Below are 20,053 nucleotides of genomic sequence, written 5' to 3' on the forward strand. Positions count from 1 at the left end.
TAAAAGCTATTGACAAGTTATATTTACACACATGCAAGTTATTAGCTCAGTTGGTAGAGCGTGAGACTTTTAATCCTCGGGTCAAGGGTTCAAGTCCCTTACGGGCGGTTTTTTTCACAACATCAAAAAAATTTTGATAACACCTGGACAGCTTATCATTTGAGAGATAACAGAATATTAGCTTCTTATGAGCAAAAGAAACATTTCGGTCATTCTATCTATTTTTTTTCTATTTTATACAATGATTTAAAAGCGGGGGGGGGGGTTCCTCTCCTAATTCCTGTACGAGGAGTACAGGAATTATTAAATTACATCCACCATGGATTGTAGAAAAACGTACAGAATTAATATGAAAAAAAATTAAACCTGTACAAAAGAGTCTTTAAAAGCGGGGGGTTTGCCTCTCCTAATAGTCTTCTTATAGTCCTAATTTTTTTCTATTTTATACAATGATTTAAAAGCGGAGGGGGCGGCAGCCACCCAAGTTCCTCTCCTAATTCCTGTACGAGGAGTACAGGAATTATTAAATTACATCCACCATGGATTGTAGAAAAACGTACAGAAATAATATGAAAAAAACTTCGTTTTCCTAAAGAGTTAAAGAGGCTGCGTCCCAAAGTCGAACCTTAAAACGTACAGGAATTAGAAGAGGCAGTTGGGGGGCTGCCGCCCCCCAAACCCCCAGCTTTTAAAGACTCTTTTGTACAGGTTTTTTTTTGTGGGGGGACTTCATTGTTACTATTTACTAGTTTCGGCGCAATGGTTCTCCTGTCCTCTTGTGTTTAACATTTTTCGAAGTTATTCCATTATTCATTCATTTCAATTTTTTGTTAATTAAAAGAGGGCCTTTCCGAAGCCAAGAGCGGGGGGTTAGCAAAAACACAAAAAACCTGTACAAAAGAGTCTTTAAAAGCTGGGGGTTTGGGGGGCGGCAGCCCCCCAACTGCCTCTTCTAATTCCTGTACGTTTTAAGGTTCGACTTTGGGACGCAGCCTCTTTAACTCTTTAAGAAAACGAAGTTTTTTTCATATTACCTAAAGTAAAGAGTAGACTTTAGGACAGGAGTCTTGGTTTCCCAGCTCTTTTACCTGGCTACAGTACTTTTCTGTATGCATAGCTGAATATATTATCAATAATTACTAAGGAACTTTATATCTGCTTCAATGAGTCACATTTCCACTAGGGTGGTGCTTTTATTATCTAACTTCTAGCATATGGTTCACATAACTTAGTGTCTGAAGTGACCGTAACCAATTCTTCTGCAAGCCTAATATGATTGTTTGTGAATAGCGATGTCGGCAAAACTTCCAATAAACTTAATAGTGCCTCCATTTGTGAAGTAATAAATGACAAGCCGTATCACTCAGGGTGAAAAATAAAATTAAACCTGGTCTTTTTTAAAGAACAATAGATATTCATTGGTTGAACGTGTCAATGTGGCTTCTGTCTACTTGGGTTGTTAGTCCTTTAATGGAGTTTGGTCCTTGAATAAATGTTTGAAAAGAAAGGCTATAATTACTAATAAAAGGTGTGTCCCTATTTTTGGACTTGGTAAAGAAGTATATTTGTATGGACTCTTTTGGTATTTTGTCAGTGAGGATGAACGTCTGTATCGATATTGCAGCCATGTTATGGAAGTTTCTTCTCGACTAGGATTCATTGCAAGAGATAAGAACCATGGAGGCTCTTAACAAGGCTGTGCCAAATAAGAAGGTTAGTTTGCCCCCCACCTTTAGAATTCAGCTATTTGACCGTTAAAAAAATTTCTTATTGACTTCTCCCCTTATAATCAATATTTAGGGTGCTCATCCAACCCCTTGCCAAATTGAATTTACTGTCTTATTCTGCTTTATGTACGTAGCTTGCATATTGCTATAAAAAACAATCAAACCACAGACATAATTGATTCGTCTTTTGTAATAGTATTTAAGTAAGATACAGAAACTAGAAAGTAATTATAAGTAAACAATGACCTGAGAAAGCGTTAAAAATCGTAGTTGACTTATAAGAAGGTGTTTTAAAGTCGTCAACAGGAATGCCATTGGTTTTATCTTGACTTCTTTTTTACGAACTGAGTATTGTGATGATTTGCATGACCATCTAAGCTATCTTACTACAAATGTTCAGCTTTATAAGTTGCCGCAATAAACAGAAAATTTAATTTGAGGGGTGTAGGTAAATGGAACCTAAACAATAGCATTAAAAACGTAATTTTTGCTATAATGAGCTATGGAACTGACTCTTAAGTAATAATATTTTTGGTTTTGTTAAGGATTCTTTTATCCCATGCTCCTTTAATATCAAGGTGAGCTAAGGTGTACAGGTTGGTAAGGATTAAGGAGTAACAGAGTTATAGGCTTCTTAAGGAATATGGAAGGGGAGTAACAAAATATTGTTGTTACTCCTGTTTCCTTATATTATTTCCTGACAAATTATATATTGACAGGCCTATTTATACTTGTATTAGACATATCACCCTGGTATTTAGGTATGTTTTTGTGAATTCGATTTTGTATTGAAAATGGTGCCTTTATTTGAATCCTGATTAGCATTTAATCACAACCAAGTCATAATTTTAAATAGTTTTACCTGATGTGTTACATGGTATGATACCAAAACTACATTATCAAAACCTGATAGTGAAAATAGTTTCCAATTCCTTTCCAAAATCGAAAAAAAGATAATAAACCGTTTTCAGTTGCAAGATTGTCTCCAGTTTGCATATCGGGTGTAAAGCTTAACAAAATAAGTGAAAAACAACAAATCAATAACATTGTCTTGATTTTGAAGATTTTGTTCTTATTAATATCGAAGGGGTGAAATACGAGACTAGTTGCTTGATTATAATATTTTTTCGCAACATGCGGCTTAAATAATGTGAAATCTTTTGAAAATTCATACAATTATGCAATAACAAGCACATGCTATTAATATCAAGTGTATTTCTACATCTGAACTAAAAAGTGCAAAAAGAATAGGCTATGCATCTAGGCTACTCTCAGACTCTTCTCTGTCTCAATTACAAACTTCTTCCTGTGGATTGTTTTTAATATTTTTTTGGACATATTCATGTATAAGCGCTTTAAAATTAACAACCCTTTAATTTATCTTTTTAGTTAGTGGTAGATATGGAGATCTTATTTGGTCGAGTCAATAAGCAATTTTGTATACAAATCAAATAATTGTTGTAACCAGAAATTTATGTTCTGGCTGTAAATATATTGATATTTCTTTTTACTTTTTTCTCGTTCCGCTCTGTTGAAAAACTTACAACAACTTTCCTCGGTTGTAGTATAGAAAAAAACCCCTGTATCCATCTACAATAAATTATTAATGATCTCCCAAGATAAAACGCTAAAGTCAAGTTTTAGAAACACTTCTCTGTCCAAAAGTACCAACAAGGGTCGAAAATAAACTATTCAACGATATTCACAACCTTAATCAAAATGCTAGGGAGAGGCAGTGGACGAATAAGGTTGAAAAAGGAATTTTAAAAAATAAATACATCCAGTCGTTGAATTCTAGCTTTGAAAATTTATTTAAGTCCATCACAAGAGAATTTCTGTGAGAGGACCGAAAAAGTATAGAGAATACATGGAGAATTTTCTCTGTAAGTCACAAGACTGATGAAAATCTGCGCCTAACAGCCCACAGAGGACCATCTTCTTTTTCTTCCTTATTTTCTACAGTCAATAGTTATTATCCACGCTATTCAACTTTTTCAGCACAAGTGTCTAAAAACAAATTTAATCAGTTTTATCTACGCCCTTTCCCCTTCTGTGCAGTTGTAAATCTCAGTAAAAGGGGGTTCATCATTTAAATAATTAACTATATTGGTATAATTTTCGAGTTACCCAGATAAGTTTAGCTATTTCTCTGGCCCAGGGGGGGGGGTTTAGGTATATTATCATTAGAAAATTAATACATTCTTTTTTATATAGTTACTTTTAATGCAGTATTTTCTATAAATCTATGAACTCCCCTTGAATCCCCTCTGGATTTGGGAAATGCTTTTGAGCCCCAATGTAAAGAAGCCGGTTACAAATGTAAGATATAGCAGATTTGAATGTTTTGTGGTTGTGGGATATTCGACAACGCTGAGGTTTCTATACACCTATGCAAAGACCAAGACTGACGTAGCGTTTTAGGCCTGTGTTAATAGAAAAGTTTAGTCATGGCCGCCAGTTTTTCTATTTTCTGAATGGAAATTGGCTTTTGAATTGCATTCATTTTTAAAACGATATTTGAGCTTCATTTATGATTAAAAACTATTGCGTTCTATAGAACCAGAGCCGTTCCTAGGGCTGGTGATGCCTGGGACAAAATTAACTACAGCACCCCTCGTGACTCAAATATAAACAAAAAAGACAAATCAAAGTGAAAAATTGGACAAATTGAGCAATCTCCCAGACGCGGTGCCCTAGAGTCATGGCGCCCAGGGTAACTGTCCCAGCTGCCCCTCCCCTAGGAATGGCTCTGTATTGAACCGTTCAAATTTTTTTAAGTAAGGATTCTGAACAGTCATGACATTTCTCTTTGTGTGCTTGTGGTTAAATGATTCGAGTCATTTTTTCTTTTAAAGGATTAAAGTTCTAAAATCAAGTTTGAGCTTTGGCTCCTTTTTTCAAAACAGCCACATTCATTAACTATGAGTTTTCGTTTTTATTATGTGATTTCTTGTTTAAAATTGTTGCGTTCCAATAAATATCCCTTATCTCGGATTCCCACTGTCTGGGAAATTTTTGTGGAAGCCAATGTGACAAAGGTGGAGGAAACGACAAATTTAAATGTGTTGTGGTTATTTGGTGATTGAAAAGACGGAGATTACATACTCTTATCTAAAGGTCAAAACAGATGTAGCTTTTTAGGATAAATCACTTTTCCAAGAGACAAACTACATGATGTTGATCAAAGGTAACCGTGGGATAATTTTGGTTTCTCGAAAATTCTTCTTAAAAATGTTACACCATTTGCCTTGGTCCTAATACCAAATATATTCGAAAAGAGGAGTTAAACTCTCAAGCCTCTGTTATTATAGTTCAACTTGTGTTCTGATAAATACGTGTCTTTTCTTGAGCCGTATGGACTTTCTAACTTTGTTTTTCTAACAAGCTGTGGAAGGGCTTCCAGTAAATTTAAGATTTCCAAAATAGGCCAAGAATGACCATGTCGAAGCTTCTCGAAACATTCATGCTAATTATGGTAATGGAATCACCAGCTACTTCATAAAGTCAAATTCGTTGGCCAGCTAGAGATTGCAAAGAAATATATATATAAAAAAAAAATCTGAACGTCTTTTAGAAATTTGCTCATGTTTTTTTTCCACGTTCCAATATTGAATCTGAGCTCTTCATTAAGCGTTGCAGTGAAATATACGCGTGAATCTCCATACATCTTAGTTGATATCACATGAAAAAGTGACGTTGCCAACGCCCATACGTATCATTCTTGGGTTTTTCTGGGAGGGGGTGTGTGTGCGATTTTGAAAAAAAAAAGTTGTCAGGATATATGAGAATATACATTACTTCAAAAATATTAACGATTTCGAGACTTGGGAAATAGGAGTCTGAAGACCTTGTGTCCCTGTTTGGAGCTGATGGCCCTTCCATTCTCATTATTCTTTGTTTTTGTTTAAATAGACGTATATGTGGCCTCGATGAGCTAGATAAGGGTAGGTCGGCCATCAAACCTTACAATTTCGACCCCGGTCCACCCACGTTTCTCAGTAGAGGATGGCCACAAGCCTGGTATCTCGTTGTGTAATGGCCATAAGAAAATGTTTGAAGGGAAGCTTATTGAAGTGAATTAGCTAAAAGAACTGCAAAGGGTGATGAGTTTTGTTAGAAACATACATTATGCAAATATTCTATACTTTGTCATCAACATTAACAATGTTCAAAAGTTTGCTAAAAACAACAATGTTACTGACACTGCCGTTAGTAGTGTCAATGGCTGTTCATCATACTGTGTAACCCTGTTTCGATTTTCTAGCCTGCAATTCAATAAACTCTTTGCTACTCCAACCTGTCTGATGTTTTCTGTCCTCCCCAGTATAAATCTTCTTCACCCTTTGCAGTTTCGCAGCTGTGACTTTTTGTCTGAACAGGAAATCCATTCTTTGCACTAGCTTTGTTGTCCAATATTGAGAAAATGCATTTTAGACGTATTAAAAATATACGAATACTTTTTTTGCAGTACATGGCTTTTTCAATAGGTTTTTATTTCTAATGTCATTACTGCTATTTAAACATCCGTTGACATCGGTCATTTTTTTTTTTTTTTTTACCAAATCAGTTTTTAAAAATCATTTTTACCGATCATTTTACCAAATCATTTTACCGATGTCATTTTTAAAAATGACATCGGTCATTTTTTTTTACCAGTTTCTTTGTAGTTGAACGCAAAACTGTAAGTTTTCTGTTCTACTGTACTGTAATTTTGAAACTGAATTTTTTATTCACCCGTATATTCAATAATAGGAGTGGGTTAGACACGATGATAAACTTTTTCTTGTAAGCTAGTAAGTGACATTCACACTCATATGCAATTACCAATAATTGAAGCTCGCTGCAGTACTAATTTGTCTTAGACCAACACATCTGCGCACGCTGCTACTCCGCCCCAGTCTTATCAAAGCTTTACTCTGTACACTCTCCCATGAAGTTTTGATTTGTTTTTAATTATTCGTTATGACCTCTTCCAAACCCCCTTTGGGGGGTTAAGATGGACTTCAAATAAATCACCTTTGAAATTAAATTTTAAATACAAAAAATTAATATGTGTGCTAATTAGAATACAAAAATTGTAGAAGGCATAAAATAAATGTTTTTGACGAAAAATTCATGCTAAAGTAAGTGCACTAATAAGGTTTTTGGACATTGGTGACTGGTGTTTACCCCCCCTGAAAATACTACCTTCGGAAATTAACTCTCCCCATCAAAAATATCAAATTTTTATGAGTTTTTTTAAAGCTTCTTTTGTATCGCCTCAAAAAAATCCCCGCCCCCAAGAAAAATCCTGGTTACGGTCCTCGGTACTGCAGACCAATTTCCACCTCCACCCAGAGAACTGCGTTGTAAAAGTTTAAGTGGCTTTTTAAGTTTTGTAATTTGTCCATTGCTTACAGATAGCACTTATTATTGGGAAGCATACGGATATCGGATATTTTTCGTCTGAGGAGTTTTCTACAGGGGGGATTTTCAGTGGGGAAAAATTGTGGGAATAATTTTTTCAACGGGGATGTATTTTACATGGGGGGGGGGGGTAATGCCGTGAACCGTGGACATTATGGGAATGCAATGTCTCTATTTATTTTCGTAAGGTAGAGAATTTAAAATCAAATATTCGCATTTTTTTTCAAACCTTCACGTTCCTGGAAAAATGTCTGAACCCCCTCCCTTTACCCCTTAGAAATATTTTTGCACCCAGATCTTACTATCTATACTCTTATTATTTAACGTATATCTATACTTTGCGATTACAGTCATATTGTAAGGAATGGGTGGCGAATAGATTGGAAAGCAATTACTAATGCAGCTTCAAGTATTTTAAACCTTTAAAACTTATTAGAATGACCAATCGCTATAGATTATAATTCGTGTAACTTTTAGGTTAACGGGCATGACGTCTCCAATGTAAGTCACGAGGAGGCTGTCAAGGTTTTCCAGGAGGCCCAAGAGCCGATTATGGTTGAAGTATCAAGGCGCTCTTCGTCACCAAATGACCCACAAGGGAAAAAATCGTCCATTAAAAGTAATCCGAGTAGTTGTGAAGGTAATTTTTATCATTTTAGCTATTATTAGTCTTGGCTCTAACGTTCATACTTTGGACGAGTAACTATAGTGTGCTGTTATTGTGTTACTATATTGTGCTATATTGTGGTTAAAGATCTAAAATGCCAAAAGATTTAGTAAAGAAGACATCACAAGTTCCTTTGGCAGATCACTAGTACTAAAAAACACTAAATAAAAGACCAGCTTCAAAATGAAAGATGGCGACAAGAACCATAGAAATATTTTAATATGGAACGTTCCAAAATTGATGTGCTGATTCAAAATTTTGGGAGAGGGAAGGCGGAGGTTAACGTTTCATGTACTTTTAAGTTTTACGAAAAAATTTTCCTCATGAAAATGTCCCCAAGCAGCTTGAATCTTTACTGTGTAAATCGAGGAGTATTGCAAGAACGGATCACCCAACTTGTTAGTAGACCGTTCATTTTTATGTCAGCATATAGCGCATGTACTATAGTACTATATGCAATAAAGGAATAGGAAAACTTTTAGTTTTTGAGACCCATTTTGCCAATAGCAGTTTTATATGTTTTAAGATGAAAATTTTCATCGAAATTGCAAAGGATTTGCGCGGTGTTTATACTGGTGTGGTCAACTCTTTCGCCGGGACTCCTTGTAATCCAAAAAAGACATGTACCATTTACCTAATTTTTCAGGAGCGTTGAAAACCGAAGTATCTTAATTATTTCTGTAGTCATAAATAAAAGGAAACCACAGACCAAAAAATAATCCATTTCTTGATAATCTCTTTTTAGAAAAATTGTCAAGTATCTCCTTTTTATTATCGGGGCAGCTGATTTGATTTTGCAAGGATGGTTTTGTATTTTGCGTGAGCATTTCGAGACAATATGACATTTATTTTGCTATCGTTCACTGTTTTAATAAGTAGATTTGAGAGAAAGAGTCAAACTGTAGCGCAAAGAGCGGGGCTTTGATGAGGGAACAGCCCCTTTCATATAGGGAGTAATTTCTGTTCGTTCTAAGTTTTAATGTCGATCCTTACTTTCAGTAAAAAAAATTGTTTATTTATTTCATTTAATGACAGAAATGAACACAACTACGGATATATTTACTATAAAGGCATTTTGATTTAGGCTCCTACTTTTATGATACAGTAGATAGGGTTTGTAATGCAGTACATATGCTCATTCGAATATATGCATGCAGCTATAGCAATTTTTCTTTCTTAAAAACAGGTTTGTATTTGTAATCTACGAATCAACGAATAAATTATTGGTGTAACTGAGGGAATTTTCATCTGGAGTTTTTTTTTCTATTTTCGATGATTAGTTTTTAAAAACATTTCACAAAAAGGAGTATTTTCAAGAGATGTAAAGAGCCATATAAACATATTGGATGAGCATATATTAAGTCGTGTAATAATTCAAGCTCATGATATACTGAGATTGCAATCAATGAATAAACGAAGCCCAAAACGGACAACAATTAAAATGAATAATCGCACCAAAGATAACGGTTACTGCTGTGGATGAATAAATGAATCCTAAAATAAAGATTGTCACGAACAAATAGAGTTAACGCCCCCTTAACCTTCAAAAGGCCAGAACGTCATTTGTGCTTTACTGAAAACGATTTATACTTCAAACAGCAGTTTTTTTTATTTGTCATCATATTAACAACACAACAGCTAAAATTAATATCAGATGGCTAATCAAGGCTTACAAATAAGAATGGTACTGCCTCCTCTCAATCCTTCTAAACGTCTTGAGTTTTGTTTGTGTTTATTGAAAACAGAATATATTTTCAACAATGGGATTTTATTTGTCAAAACATCGACAAAAGAAAAAAAAAATAATAAAAGCAGTTTTGAGAGGGCAATAATAAGAAAACGAATTTGATCTGATAGTGCGAATAAGAAGTACGGGGAAATTCAAGAAAATATAGGATTTGAGTGGGGGTGAGTCCCCCTTCAGGTACGCCACAACGTGGGCTGATAGAGGAGACATTAATTGTTGGAATTGAACGTGTAAATTTTTATCTCTTTTTGGGGTGAAGCTATCTTGGCCCCCTTCTTGTTTAAATCCTTGTGTGTACGCGTATCCTAATCTATAGTTTTATTAAAAAAATTCTTATATTCAGTTATGTTGCAAGTGTTGGTTCGTTTAAAAAATGCATGTCAAGGTCATTTTTTGAAAAAGTTCTGTTTTGTTATCTTAAATAAAAGACATTCCGAATCAATACAACCAGTTTTGTTTCCTTAATCATTTATGTAGAATTGAGTTGGTCCTGGAGGTTTAATTGAGTTGACTAAATGGCCTCAAATTTTAAAATAGATCAGTGGAACGAAAACTCGAACCCCACCCCCCTAAGAATGGATACAAGTAAATGTTGTCCAAAAATTTATTATGCTCGTTAAGATTCTTTCGTTCCAGTCTAAGTACCCTGAATGTTTCACGCCAATCCGAGAAAAACATCTTTGACCTATCGCAGTGTTTCAAGAATAGACCTAACCTGTTTTTTCAATTTTTTTTTCTTAGGTTTGTTTGATCCAGTATGCATGCCCATTAAGTTACTAGCTGATCAGAGACAAAATAAATTTTTACCTATTTTTGGCGTTAAGAATCAACATAACGATTTTTTCCATTACTTTTGCTCTTATTGATATCCTCTTATCTCTGTCTACGGCCCATTTTCATTCGTCACATATAGATACAACCAATATTGAAGATATTTTTTGTTTCCATAGATGTTCACCTGACCCTGTTTACATGCCGACAATCGTATTAGAGACGAAAATAATTTCCTGTCCAGCCCATTTTCAAGTTCTAAAGACTGAGTCTGCCAAAAAAAAAAAAAAAAAAAAAAAAAAAAAAAAAGTGTAAAATTTGTTTTCTGCGAATGGGTCCATCTGACCCAGAAACTTGTTTGTGTCATTTCAAGCTGATTGGAGAGACAGAATGTGTTTTTGGTCAAGAAGAATAAAAAACATTCATGAATCAAGTCTCTGGGCTGAAAAAAAGCATTACTGTCGCAGCTGATCAAAAAAAATTCATAACATTTGAGTCCCCTCCCCCAAGCGGCTATCTAAAAGTTTTAGCTCAACCCCTTCTGACGTTCCTGAGTTATTACAAATAGGCTAATAGTGCCAAGGGACTCCAGAATCTAGGCGGATCAGAGACAAGGATTTTTTGGCCTCCATATCCCCTATTTTTAAACGCAAAATAGGAAATCTGTGTACCCCCTCCCTCCCTCCCAATATTATAAAAGTTTCGATTCCTACTTATCATTATAGAAATTCTGCAGATATACCATTTTGATAACCTGGTTACATTGTTTCTTTCGACTTACATCTGCCCCCTCCTCTCCAAATTTGCGGTCCAGTTAGCCATTATTACTTGGAAATGTTAACTCGGTCCCCCGAGCTGTTTCTGTGATAATGCAATTATGTTATCATGATAACCTGGAAACAATTGGTCTCCTTTGGTTTACATGTTACTTAATCGACAACAGGGGATTCTAGTTCTACAGGGGCTCATAGTGCTAAAATGTTTAAAGAGATTAGGAATCCATCCTATAGACCTTCCCTTCCCTTAAGTCAAGCTTTGAGGTCTACTTTTCCCCAACACTCTGTGATAGTTTCAACGTCATATCCAAAGCTGTTCCTAGGACATTGAAGATAGGCTTTTGTCTTCACCTGGTGACAAATAACTTCTTTTATTTATATTGCTAATTAGCTGGTATTAAGGTTGGGTTGGAGAAAAAACTTTTAGGCCTCCTCTCTGCCTTCTCACCTGAAGTCAAACATGCGGTCCATTTGGCACCGATAACACCCCTTGAAGTTTTGAACTTGATGCCCTAAACCATTCCAAAGATATGGAAGTTTTAATAACTTCGAACCGCATAGTGTCTTGTGATTTACCTCTCTACTTAGACGTGAATAAATTCTAATTTCTATAGTCTTATAGTGCAGAAATATTTTGGTGGATTGGAGACACCGAGAGGTGATGTTGACTGGGGCATCCAATTTTATGGGGACAGGTAGGAAATGGGTAGCATAGAAGGGCATGGGAGGGACACTGGCTTCTCTGTAATCTCATTCGGCCCTTAGAAACAGTACTAGAGCTTTCAGTTTTGAATCGAATCGTAGAAACATCAAGCTTGTACGACCACCTCTTCCATGGAAAGTGACTGGGAAAAAAAGAAGTAAAACAGAATACCTGAAGGAAGGTATATGGGTAGTATGGCCCTTTGCCTATGTTGCACTAGGTCTATGCCTGTGATTCTCTGACCAATTTTTAGTCTCCGATAAAAAATATATTTATGAAGGATTCATATCGATTTTATCTCCCAGTTCTGTCCTCTTCTTGTAATTTCCTCATTTGAAGTAGATAATGAGGTTCCAGTGGGACTTATTAAGTCACCATGCTTGATTACCTGTCAAAGAAATTTCAATCTAATTTAGAATTCACTGGTTTTCCAGAACGCTTAGAATTCCAGCTGAAATTGAGATGAATTGCAAGCGGTTCTTAGGTTCTATATTTTCAGTTGAGAAAGGGGTGGTTTCCTAGTCCAAACTTGATTAATTCTCTATTGGAAGGCAATGAAGTCTTAACTTCTAAGTAAGCGTCTGCAACTGAATCCCAGTTTGTCTGTGATTGAACTGACGCCAAATATATTTTAGAGGGTATTTCTTATATTTGAGGATAGCAAAAAAAAGAAAAGAAAAAAGAGGTCTTTGTCTAGGAGAGGCGTTTTCTGTAGAAGCTCGAAGTTTCTATACTTCTGTAAAGAAAATTGTTTTGAATTTTGTCCTTTTGTTTGTCTGAATGGTTAAAAGAAATATCTTGTCATTGATTGTGAATATTTCCATTTCATCCCAATTGAGCCACAATGATATAGGCGCAATGCTCGAAAGATTTTGATAAAATACAATGAAAGGGAAATCCATTGTTTCAAGAATATGGTCTGGTGAAATTCTTTTTAATCATAAACTGGGGATTAAAAAAAATGAAGTATGCATCCAGAATCGGTAGGAAAATGTAATCATTTTGTTTAGTTAATTAAAAATAAATTAATCCATTCAAAATGAAAATTTTTAATTTCGTATTAAATCTGAAGAAGATTACATAATTTAAATTTAATTTATTCTTCTTTTATTTGGGACTTGAAAAAGAAAAAAACAACAGGAGCCGACATTTTTTTCTGTTAGAAAACAAGTTTTTTGAACTGAAAGTAAGGAGTGACATTAAAATTTAAAACGAGCAGAAACTATCGGTATGTGAAAGAGGCTCTCCCCTCAACGCCCCGCTCTTTATGCTAAAGTTTGACTCTTTCTCACAAATTTACTTTTTAAAACAAAAAAAACTTTAGTGTAAAGAGAGGGGTGTTGAGGAGGGGATAGCCCCTTTCATATACGGAATAATTTCTGTTCGTTTTAAGTTTTAATGCCGTTCTTACTTTCATTAAAAAAAACTTGGTATTTGCTATTTAATTTCTAAACGTTTTTCAATTAATGCAGGTTTTGATTTTGGCTCACCGTATATGAATAATTAAAAACAAAACTTACATATTAATTTTGCTTTTTTCGGCTAAATGATTTTCAAAATTCTGATCGAACGATTTTGAGAAAAAAGGGCGGGAATGGGGCCTAGTTGCCCTCCAATTTTTTGGTTACTTAAAAAAGGACACTTGAAACTTTAATTTTATTTACGAATGTTTTTATTAGTAATGAATATACATATCTTTCGAATTAACTTATGTAACCAACTTCTATATTTGCATTAATCTTATTTTGTATATGAGGGGGTTCGTCCCCTCATCAATACCTCGCTCTTTACGCTAAGGTTTGGATTGTGTTCCAATTCTTTAAAAATAACCCCTGAATCACAAAGGTCGTTTAATTAGAATAAATAGCTCTTTTAAAAGTACTAAAAATACTTTAGCGTAAAGAGTGAGGTATTGAGGACGGGACGAACCCCCCTCATATACGTAATAATTTCTCTTTGTTTTAGGTTTTAGTGTGGCTCCTTACTTTCAGTTGAAAAACTTGTTTTTTTTTATTTCTGATTGTTTTTTAAATAATCTGAAAAATCAAGTGCCCTTTTCATGAAAATTATCTTCCCCCGTGAAAAATTTCTCCATGAAAAGATCCTCCCACGTAACTTTCTCCCCCCGACCCCCACCTGAAAACGTCTGTATACTTTCCAATAACCAATTCTATATATAAATGATGGGCCAAGTTCATAACTTGCAGCCCTTCTCCCGGGGACTCTGTGGGATTAAGTCGTCCTAAATGACATAATTATTAGATTTTTCGATTATGCTGAACAAAAAAGTTATCTAAAAATTTTGATCCGGTTGCTTTGGGGGAAATGAGCGTGGAAGGGGGCCTAGGTGCCCACCAATTTGTTTGGTCACTTAAAAAGGACTATAGAACTTTTGATTTCCGTTTGAATGAGCCCTCTCGCGACATTCTAGGACCAATGGGTCGATGCGATCACTCCTGGGAAGAAGAAAAAACAAACAAACAAAACCAACAAACTAGTAAACACGCACCTGTGATCTATTTGTTTTTTTTCTGGACAAAAATGCAAAATCCCACATTTTTGCAGACAGGAGCTTGAAATCTTTACAGTATGGTTCTCTGATACGCTGAATCTGATATATATATATATATATATATATATATATATATATATATATATATGATATATGTATATATATATATATATATATATATATATATATATAGGCCTATGTATATATCAAGACTTCTCAAGACCAGAACGCAATTCAAGCTTTATTAAATACAAAATACGCTCGAAATGCTGTCACCTTTCTTACTTTCATAAATGAAAAACTTTCAAAACCTTAACGAAGAAAAATGTCAGTATATATCAATTTAACTGACAATTCACGGTCATTTGTTTTATGTTTTTTGTTTTTTTTTTCAGTAAAGTGCAAATTTTGTTCTGGTCTTGAGAAGGCATTGTGGGTTGTCAGTCCTACTCATGTTAATTTTTGCTCGTTTTCAGTTTGACTCGGCTATTCATTGTAATTTCTGCTCCTTTTGAGTTTCATTTGTTTATTGATAGCGATTTGTGGTAGTTTTATGCTTTGACGATTATTTGACTTTATTGACGATTATTTTTGCTCATTCTTGGCTTAATGTAATTCTTTACGTTTCTTTTAAAAACTTTTCTTGTGGAAAAAGTTTGTTTTAAATTAGTAGCATAAAAACATAATTATATTCTGGCATTAGAAAGTGAGCCTTATTATCAATTCTTGACAGTATCAGCTTCCGACCCAAATCCAAAGTAAGACCCTTGGGCTCATCCCCCAAGGTTTCAAATACCGCTATTATTGCTCAAAGTGCTCATACTTGAAGGAATTCTTTTTTATGCCGTTTTTTTTTTATTTTTATGATTCTTTTTTATTTCTAAAAATTAGTTTAGTCTTTTAGTCTAATAGAGTCGAAAAACCTTATAACTATGTCTTTGGGGACGACTTACTCCCCCACAGTCCCCGTGGGAGGGGCAACAAGTTACAAACTTTGACCAGTGCTTACATATAGTAATGGTTATTGGGAAGTGTACAGGCGTTTTCAGGAGGATTTTTCTGGTTGGGGGAGGGGTTGAGAAGAGGGGGATATGCTGGGGGAACTTTCCATCGATAGTTGCATTCTTGCAACTCCATCGATGGAGTTGCACTCCATCGATACTAGCATTATTTAAAAAAAATGAAAAAATAAATATGAAAAAGTTCTTTCAGCTGGAAGTAAGGAGCAGCATTAAAACTTAAAACAAACAGAAATTATTACCCATTTGAGGGGCTCACCTCCTCCTAATACCTCGCTCTTTACGCTAAAGTATTTTTAGTAATTTCAACTATTTATTCTACAGCTTTTGTGATTCTGGGGTCATTCTTAATGAATTGGGACAAAATTTAAGCTTTAATGTAAAGAGCGAGGATCTGACAAGGGGGGAACCCCCTCATATATGTAATAAAAATATGAGAATACAAAAGTTCTTTACTTAAGCTAATTTATAAGTTACGTAAATCTTTTACTAATAAAAATATTCGTAAAAAATCAAAAATTCTAGTTGCCTTTTTAAGTAACCAAAAAAACCGGAGGGCAACTAGGCCTCCTCCCCCGCTCTTTTTTTCTCAAAATCTTTCGATCAAAATTATGAGAAAGCCATTTAGCCAAAAAAAAAAAAAAAATGCAAATTTTGTTTTAATTATTCCTCTGCGGAGAGGCAAAATCAAAACATGCATTGATTCAAAAACGTTCAGAAATTAAATAAAAAAACAGGTTTTTTTTTAACTGAAAGTAAGGAGCGACATTAAAACTTAAAACGACCAGAAATTACTTCGTATATGAAAGAGGCTGCCTCTTCATCAACGCCCCGCTCTTCACGCTAAAGTTTTTTACTGTTTTAAAAAGAAGAATTGAGAGAAAGAGTCAAACTTTAGCGTAAAGAGCGGGGCGTTGATGAGGAAGCAGCCTCTTTCATATACGAAGTAATTTCTGGTCGTTTTAAGTTTTAATGTCGCTCCTTACTTTCAGTTAAAAAAACTTGTTTTTTTTATTTAATGTTTTCTAAGATTGAGTGTTGTTTTTTTAAATAAGGGCTTGTGATAAGAATTTCTTGTAATAAATATATCTAATAGTCACTATTATATTGAGATTTTACAGCTTTAGCAAATTTTGTTTTTAAGACTCACGATTACGGGTCGTTGAAACATCCGTACAAACAGATTGGATTGAAATGCCTATAGACCTAAAAACTGATTATGCCAACAAAGACCCATTTGGCCCTGAAAACACTCTGGAAGGAGGGTTTGATGAGGACATCTATGACATATTCGACCAAGAAATGGATTATGAGGTTAGCGATTATTTTTTTTCTACTGATGGTATTGGCGTTGCTTAAAGCGTCCAGACGCTGTAGTATTGAAAGATGTGTATTTTTTCTCCCAGTCCTGACTCTACTTATATAATTGCTTTAGTGTAATCCCGTAAAATCATCCCGAACCCCTTTCCATCCACTAGAATGTATCCATGATTTTTCTTCTAGAGAAAGGGGGGGTATAAAAAAGACTTTTAAAAATGCATCGAAAATTTGTTTATATTCATTTGTTACGTTTTTACGAGTCGGAAAAATATATCGGGGGGAGAGGTAAATTTTCCCCGGGTACGGCCTTGCCCACCCATAACAAGTTGGATTCTGGCTAATACCATAAATGACGAGTTTTATCTTTTAATAATCGTATACTTTATCATTAAAACAAAAATTGACGACAAGATTTCATAAGGGAATATTGGAAATATTATGAAGTATCTTGTACGATCTATACTATTTGTTGTTATTGTGTTTACATCTTCGGAATTACGGGTCATTCTGATCTATATGTTTCAGACGACGTACAGAATAGTCAAGGTTGTCTTGTAAAAAATAATAATAAATAAATTAAATAATAATAATAACTTTGTGACCTAATATAGATCAAGTTGAAGCAATCAGAGTGATTTTTTTCTCTCTCGTCAAAGTCTCGTCCGAATGTTCAAATTTATATGATTTAACCAATATTTCTCTTACAATAGGCTCTTTTTGGGGGGTTTGATGGTTTTCTCTCCCCAGTGTTCTTGTCAATCTTCCCACATCTACTCATTCTTATCCCTTCAAATATTGATAACCTCTTATTCAGAGCTGATACAATTGGAGAACGAATGTCACCTTAGTAGCTAATAGTCCACGGTGAGAGAAGAATGAATATAAACACATTTATGATGTGTTTTTGTATGCTTTTTTTGTAAACCCTCTCTCCGGAAAAAATTCTTGATTTCTCGAAAAATGGAATAGAAAAATTTGATTTTGGTTGAGCTTAAGGTGTGGCAGATAAAGAAATGAATTAAATGTTTCAAGCCGCTTGTGTGTGGGATCTGTTAGCAGAATTTTGGTTCTGTTTGGCGACATTTAAATCAGCGATAGAGTAAATTGGACTTTTTAGTAGCCGCTAGTGTGGGAGATTTGTTAGTAGAATTTTGGTTCTGTTTGGTGAAATTTACTAGATCAAAAGGTCAAACGAAAACGACATTTTTGCCCGTCCTTTTTGCTGCTAAGATGCGACAGCAACAAAACAAGGTAACTGATTATGCATTCACTGATTTCCTTTCTCACATTCTCGTATTTTTTGTTGGGGTAGGGGTGTATCTGGCTTCTTCTTTTGGGTAAGGTGTCTGTACTGCGGGGGTGGATGGTCTTTTTCTTGACTGATGCTAGCAAACCGCTCTTGTATTATGTCAGATTTAGAGGAGACTTAAACCTGTAGACTGATTGCACGTCCTTGATGTTTTCAATAGGAATAACAGGTTTGGAACCACAAGAAACTCCATCACTTTTATGGAAGAACTGTCCTTGCTTGCTTTAACTTTAGCCTCCACGGTTTAGCCATAAGTTGCATTGTTGATTTGTTCAGCCGAGGGACATCGTATAATAACTTTAGATAGCGTTTGCATCTCAGTTTTGACTAGCGGTGTCAGGGGTCTTCTCCTTCTCAAATTGATTCCTATTGTCTTTTTAACAAGAGAATTTATTTTCAAATTTCTTCTCTTTAGTTGTTCTGCCGATTGCCTTTTCTCTTCTTTTTTTCATTTCCTGGAAATAAGCCATGTTTGGTCATTTCCTTCCCTTTTGTGTTAATAGGCTTTTAGCGGAACCCGGTTTTGCAGCACTAGATCTTCATTTATTCGGATAGTTTTTACCTGGTTATCCGCATAGGATATCCTAATGTTGTTGATTTTAATTAGCCTAACCGGTAGTTTTCAAAGATGTGATTGCTGACTGAAACAAGCCAGATGGCCAAAAATTTCGGAAGCTTGAAATAAAGAAGAGACGCGAAACTTATCTGTATGCGCCTTTCTGATTAGAACATGAATATTTTCTTCCCCTGTTCTTGGGAACACTTCATATGTAGCTTCTGGATTCCTTAATCCCCCAAAAAATTAACTTAGCGCGATGAGCAAAGATTTGCTAACTATCCATCGAATGAAATGGCGCAAAAAAGGAAATAAAACTTGTGACGAATGCAAATTTTATGTCAGTTAGCTCTATTTGAATTTAGCCATAGGGATGATCCAATATGGAACGTATGTCTTGTTTTTTTGTGGAGCCTGCGACAATCCCCCCTCCCTAGAGAAAATCAATAAGCAAAATTTTTGCAGCAGGAAGTGCATAGTTGTACTGACATTCATTGCTTGGTTGGCGTCAGAATCATCTTGATTGCCACCAATTTAACTTTTGTTTCTGGATCATATCGACAGTGTCAAAGAATATCGAGCCAGGTGGGGGAGGAGAATTTGTCCAGGATTGCTGTCTCTGGAAAATTTTCGCTAAAATACGTTAAAACGCCGTGAAATCTCAAAATTTGACTTAAAAATATTTTTGTTTGAAAAATCAAATCTCTTAAGGTTTGTTTAAAGGAAATTAAGTTCGATAACAGCAACATTAATTAATTCATTAAATACAGATATGGAATACGACTACCCAAAGGAATTAAACTCCTGAGAAGAGTACTCAAAACATCGTAAAAGGAGTCAAAAACAATTTGATGGCGCTGCGTATCCATCCAGAAGCGTATCCATAAGGAGGTTATTTGATCTTCGCTTGGAATCAAGTCTCCTGATTCCTTCTGGTGAAGATTCAACAGATGCTTATAGCCTATGAGCCGAGTGATTAGACTGGGCTAAGGACTAGCGTCATATTTGTTTCTCAATAGTGCAAGGTGCCGTTGTACATGGTATAACACTGCTTATCTGCAGCAACCCTAGTTGAGAACTGACAAAAAGCACGCTTGAACGCCTCAGTCAGTCATATCTGCGTGTAATATTTGTATTTCCATTGTTTGTTTTTTCCTCCTCTTTTTTCTCGGCTTGAAGCACGATAATGGCAAGAGCTGAAGCTTTGGAACTTCTGGCATGGGAAAGATGAATCTGAGAAGATCAGTTGTTCTAAAAAATTTCGTTGGGATATGTATGGATCGTCGAATCACGACTAAATTTGGTGGGGAGTAACGACTGGCATTTTAGTTATGACTTTTGTGGATAAAAATCAGACCTGAGCTTTGCAGAGGATTGAAAGACGTAAATCAGTTTCCCTACGCTCTTATTATCAGGACATCAAACAAAATATACTGTCTGATCTCAAAGAACCTCGGTTGAAAGCTGTACTCTTTAAAAGGCTTTATCTGATCTGACCTGTTGTCTATCCCAAATATTGGCAATAGCATATATGGAAAAA

At 35.1% G+C, this 20,053-nt stretch overlaps 1 protein-coding gene across 3 annotated transcripts in view; it reads left to right on the top strand.

Annotated features, from left to right (window-relative positions):
- The window catches only part of LOC136028525 (PDZ domain-containing RING finger protein 4-like), a 126,962-nt gene that overhangs the window by 32,903 nt on the left and 74,006 nt on the right, over nt 1-20,053 (top strand). For all 3 annotated transcript variants that reach the window (XM_065706372.1, XM_065706382.1, XM_065706377.1), the window contains 2 exons: nt 7,611-7,773; nt 16,473-16,642. In XM_065706372.1, the coding sequence (XP_065562444.1) occupies nt 7,611-7,773; nt 16,473-16,642 (333 nt within the window). The remainder of the gene's footprint in view (nt 1-7,610; nt 7,774-16,472; nt 16,643-20,053) is intronic.

The sequence above is a fragment of the Artemia franciscana genome, chromosome 1 (assembly GCF_032884065.1).
Source record: "Artemia franciscana chromosome 1, ASM3288406v1, whole genome shotgun sequence".
Lineage (NCBI taxonomy): Eukaryota > Metazoa > Arthropoda > Branchiopoda > Anostraca > Artemiidae > Artemia > Artemia franciscana.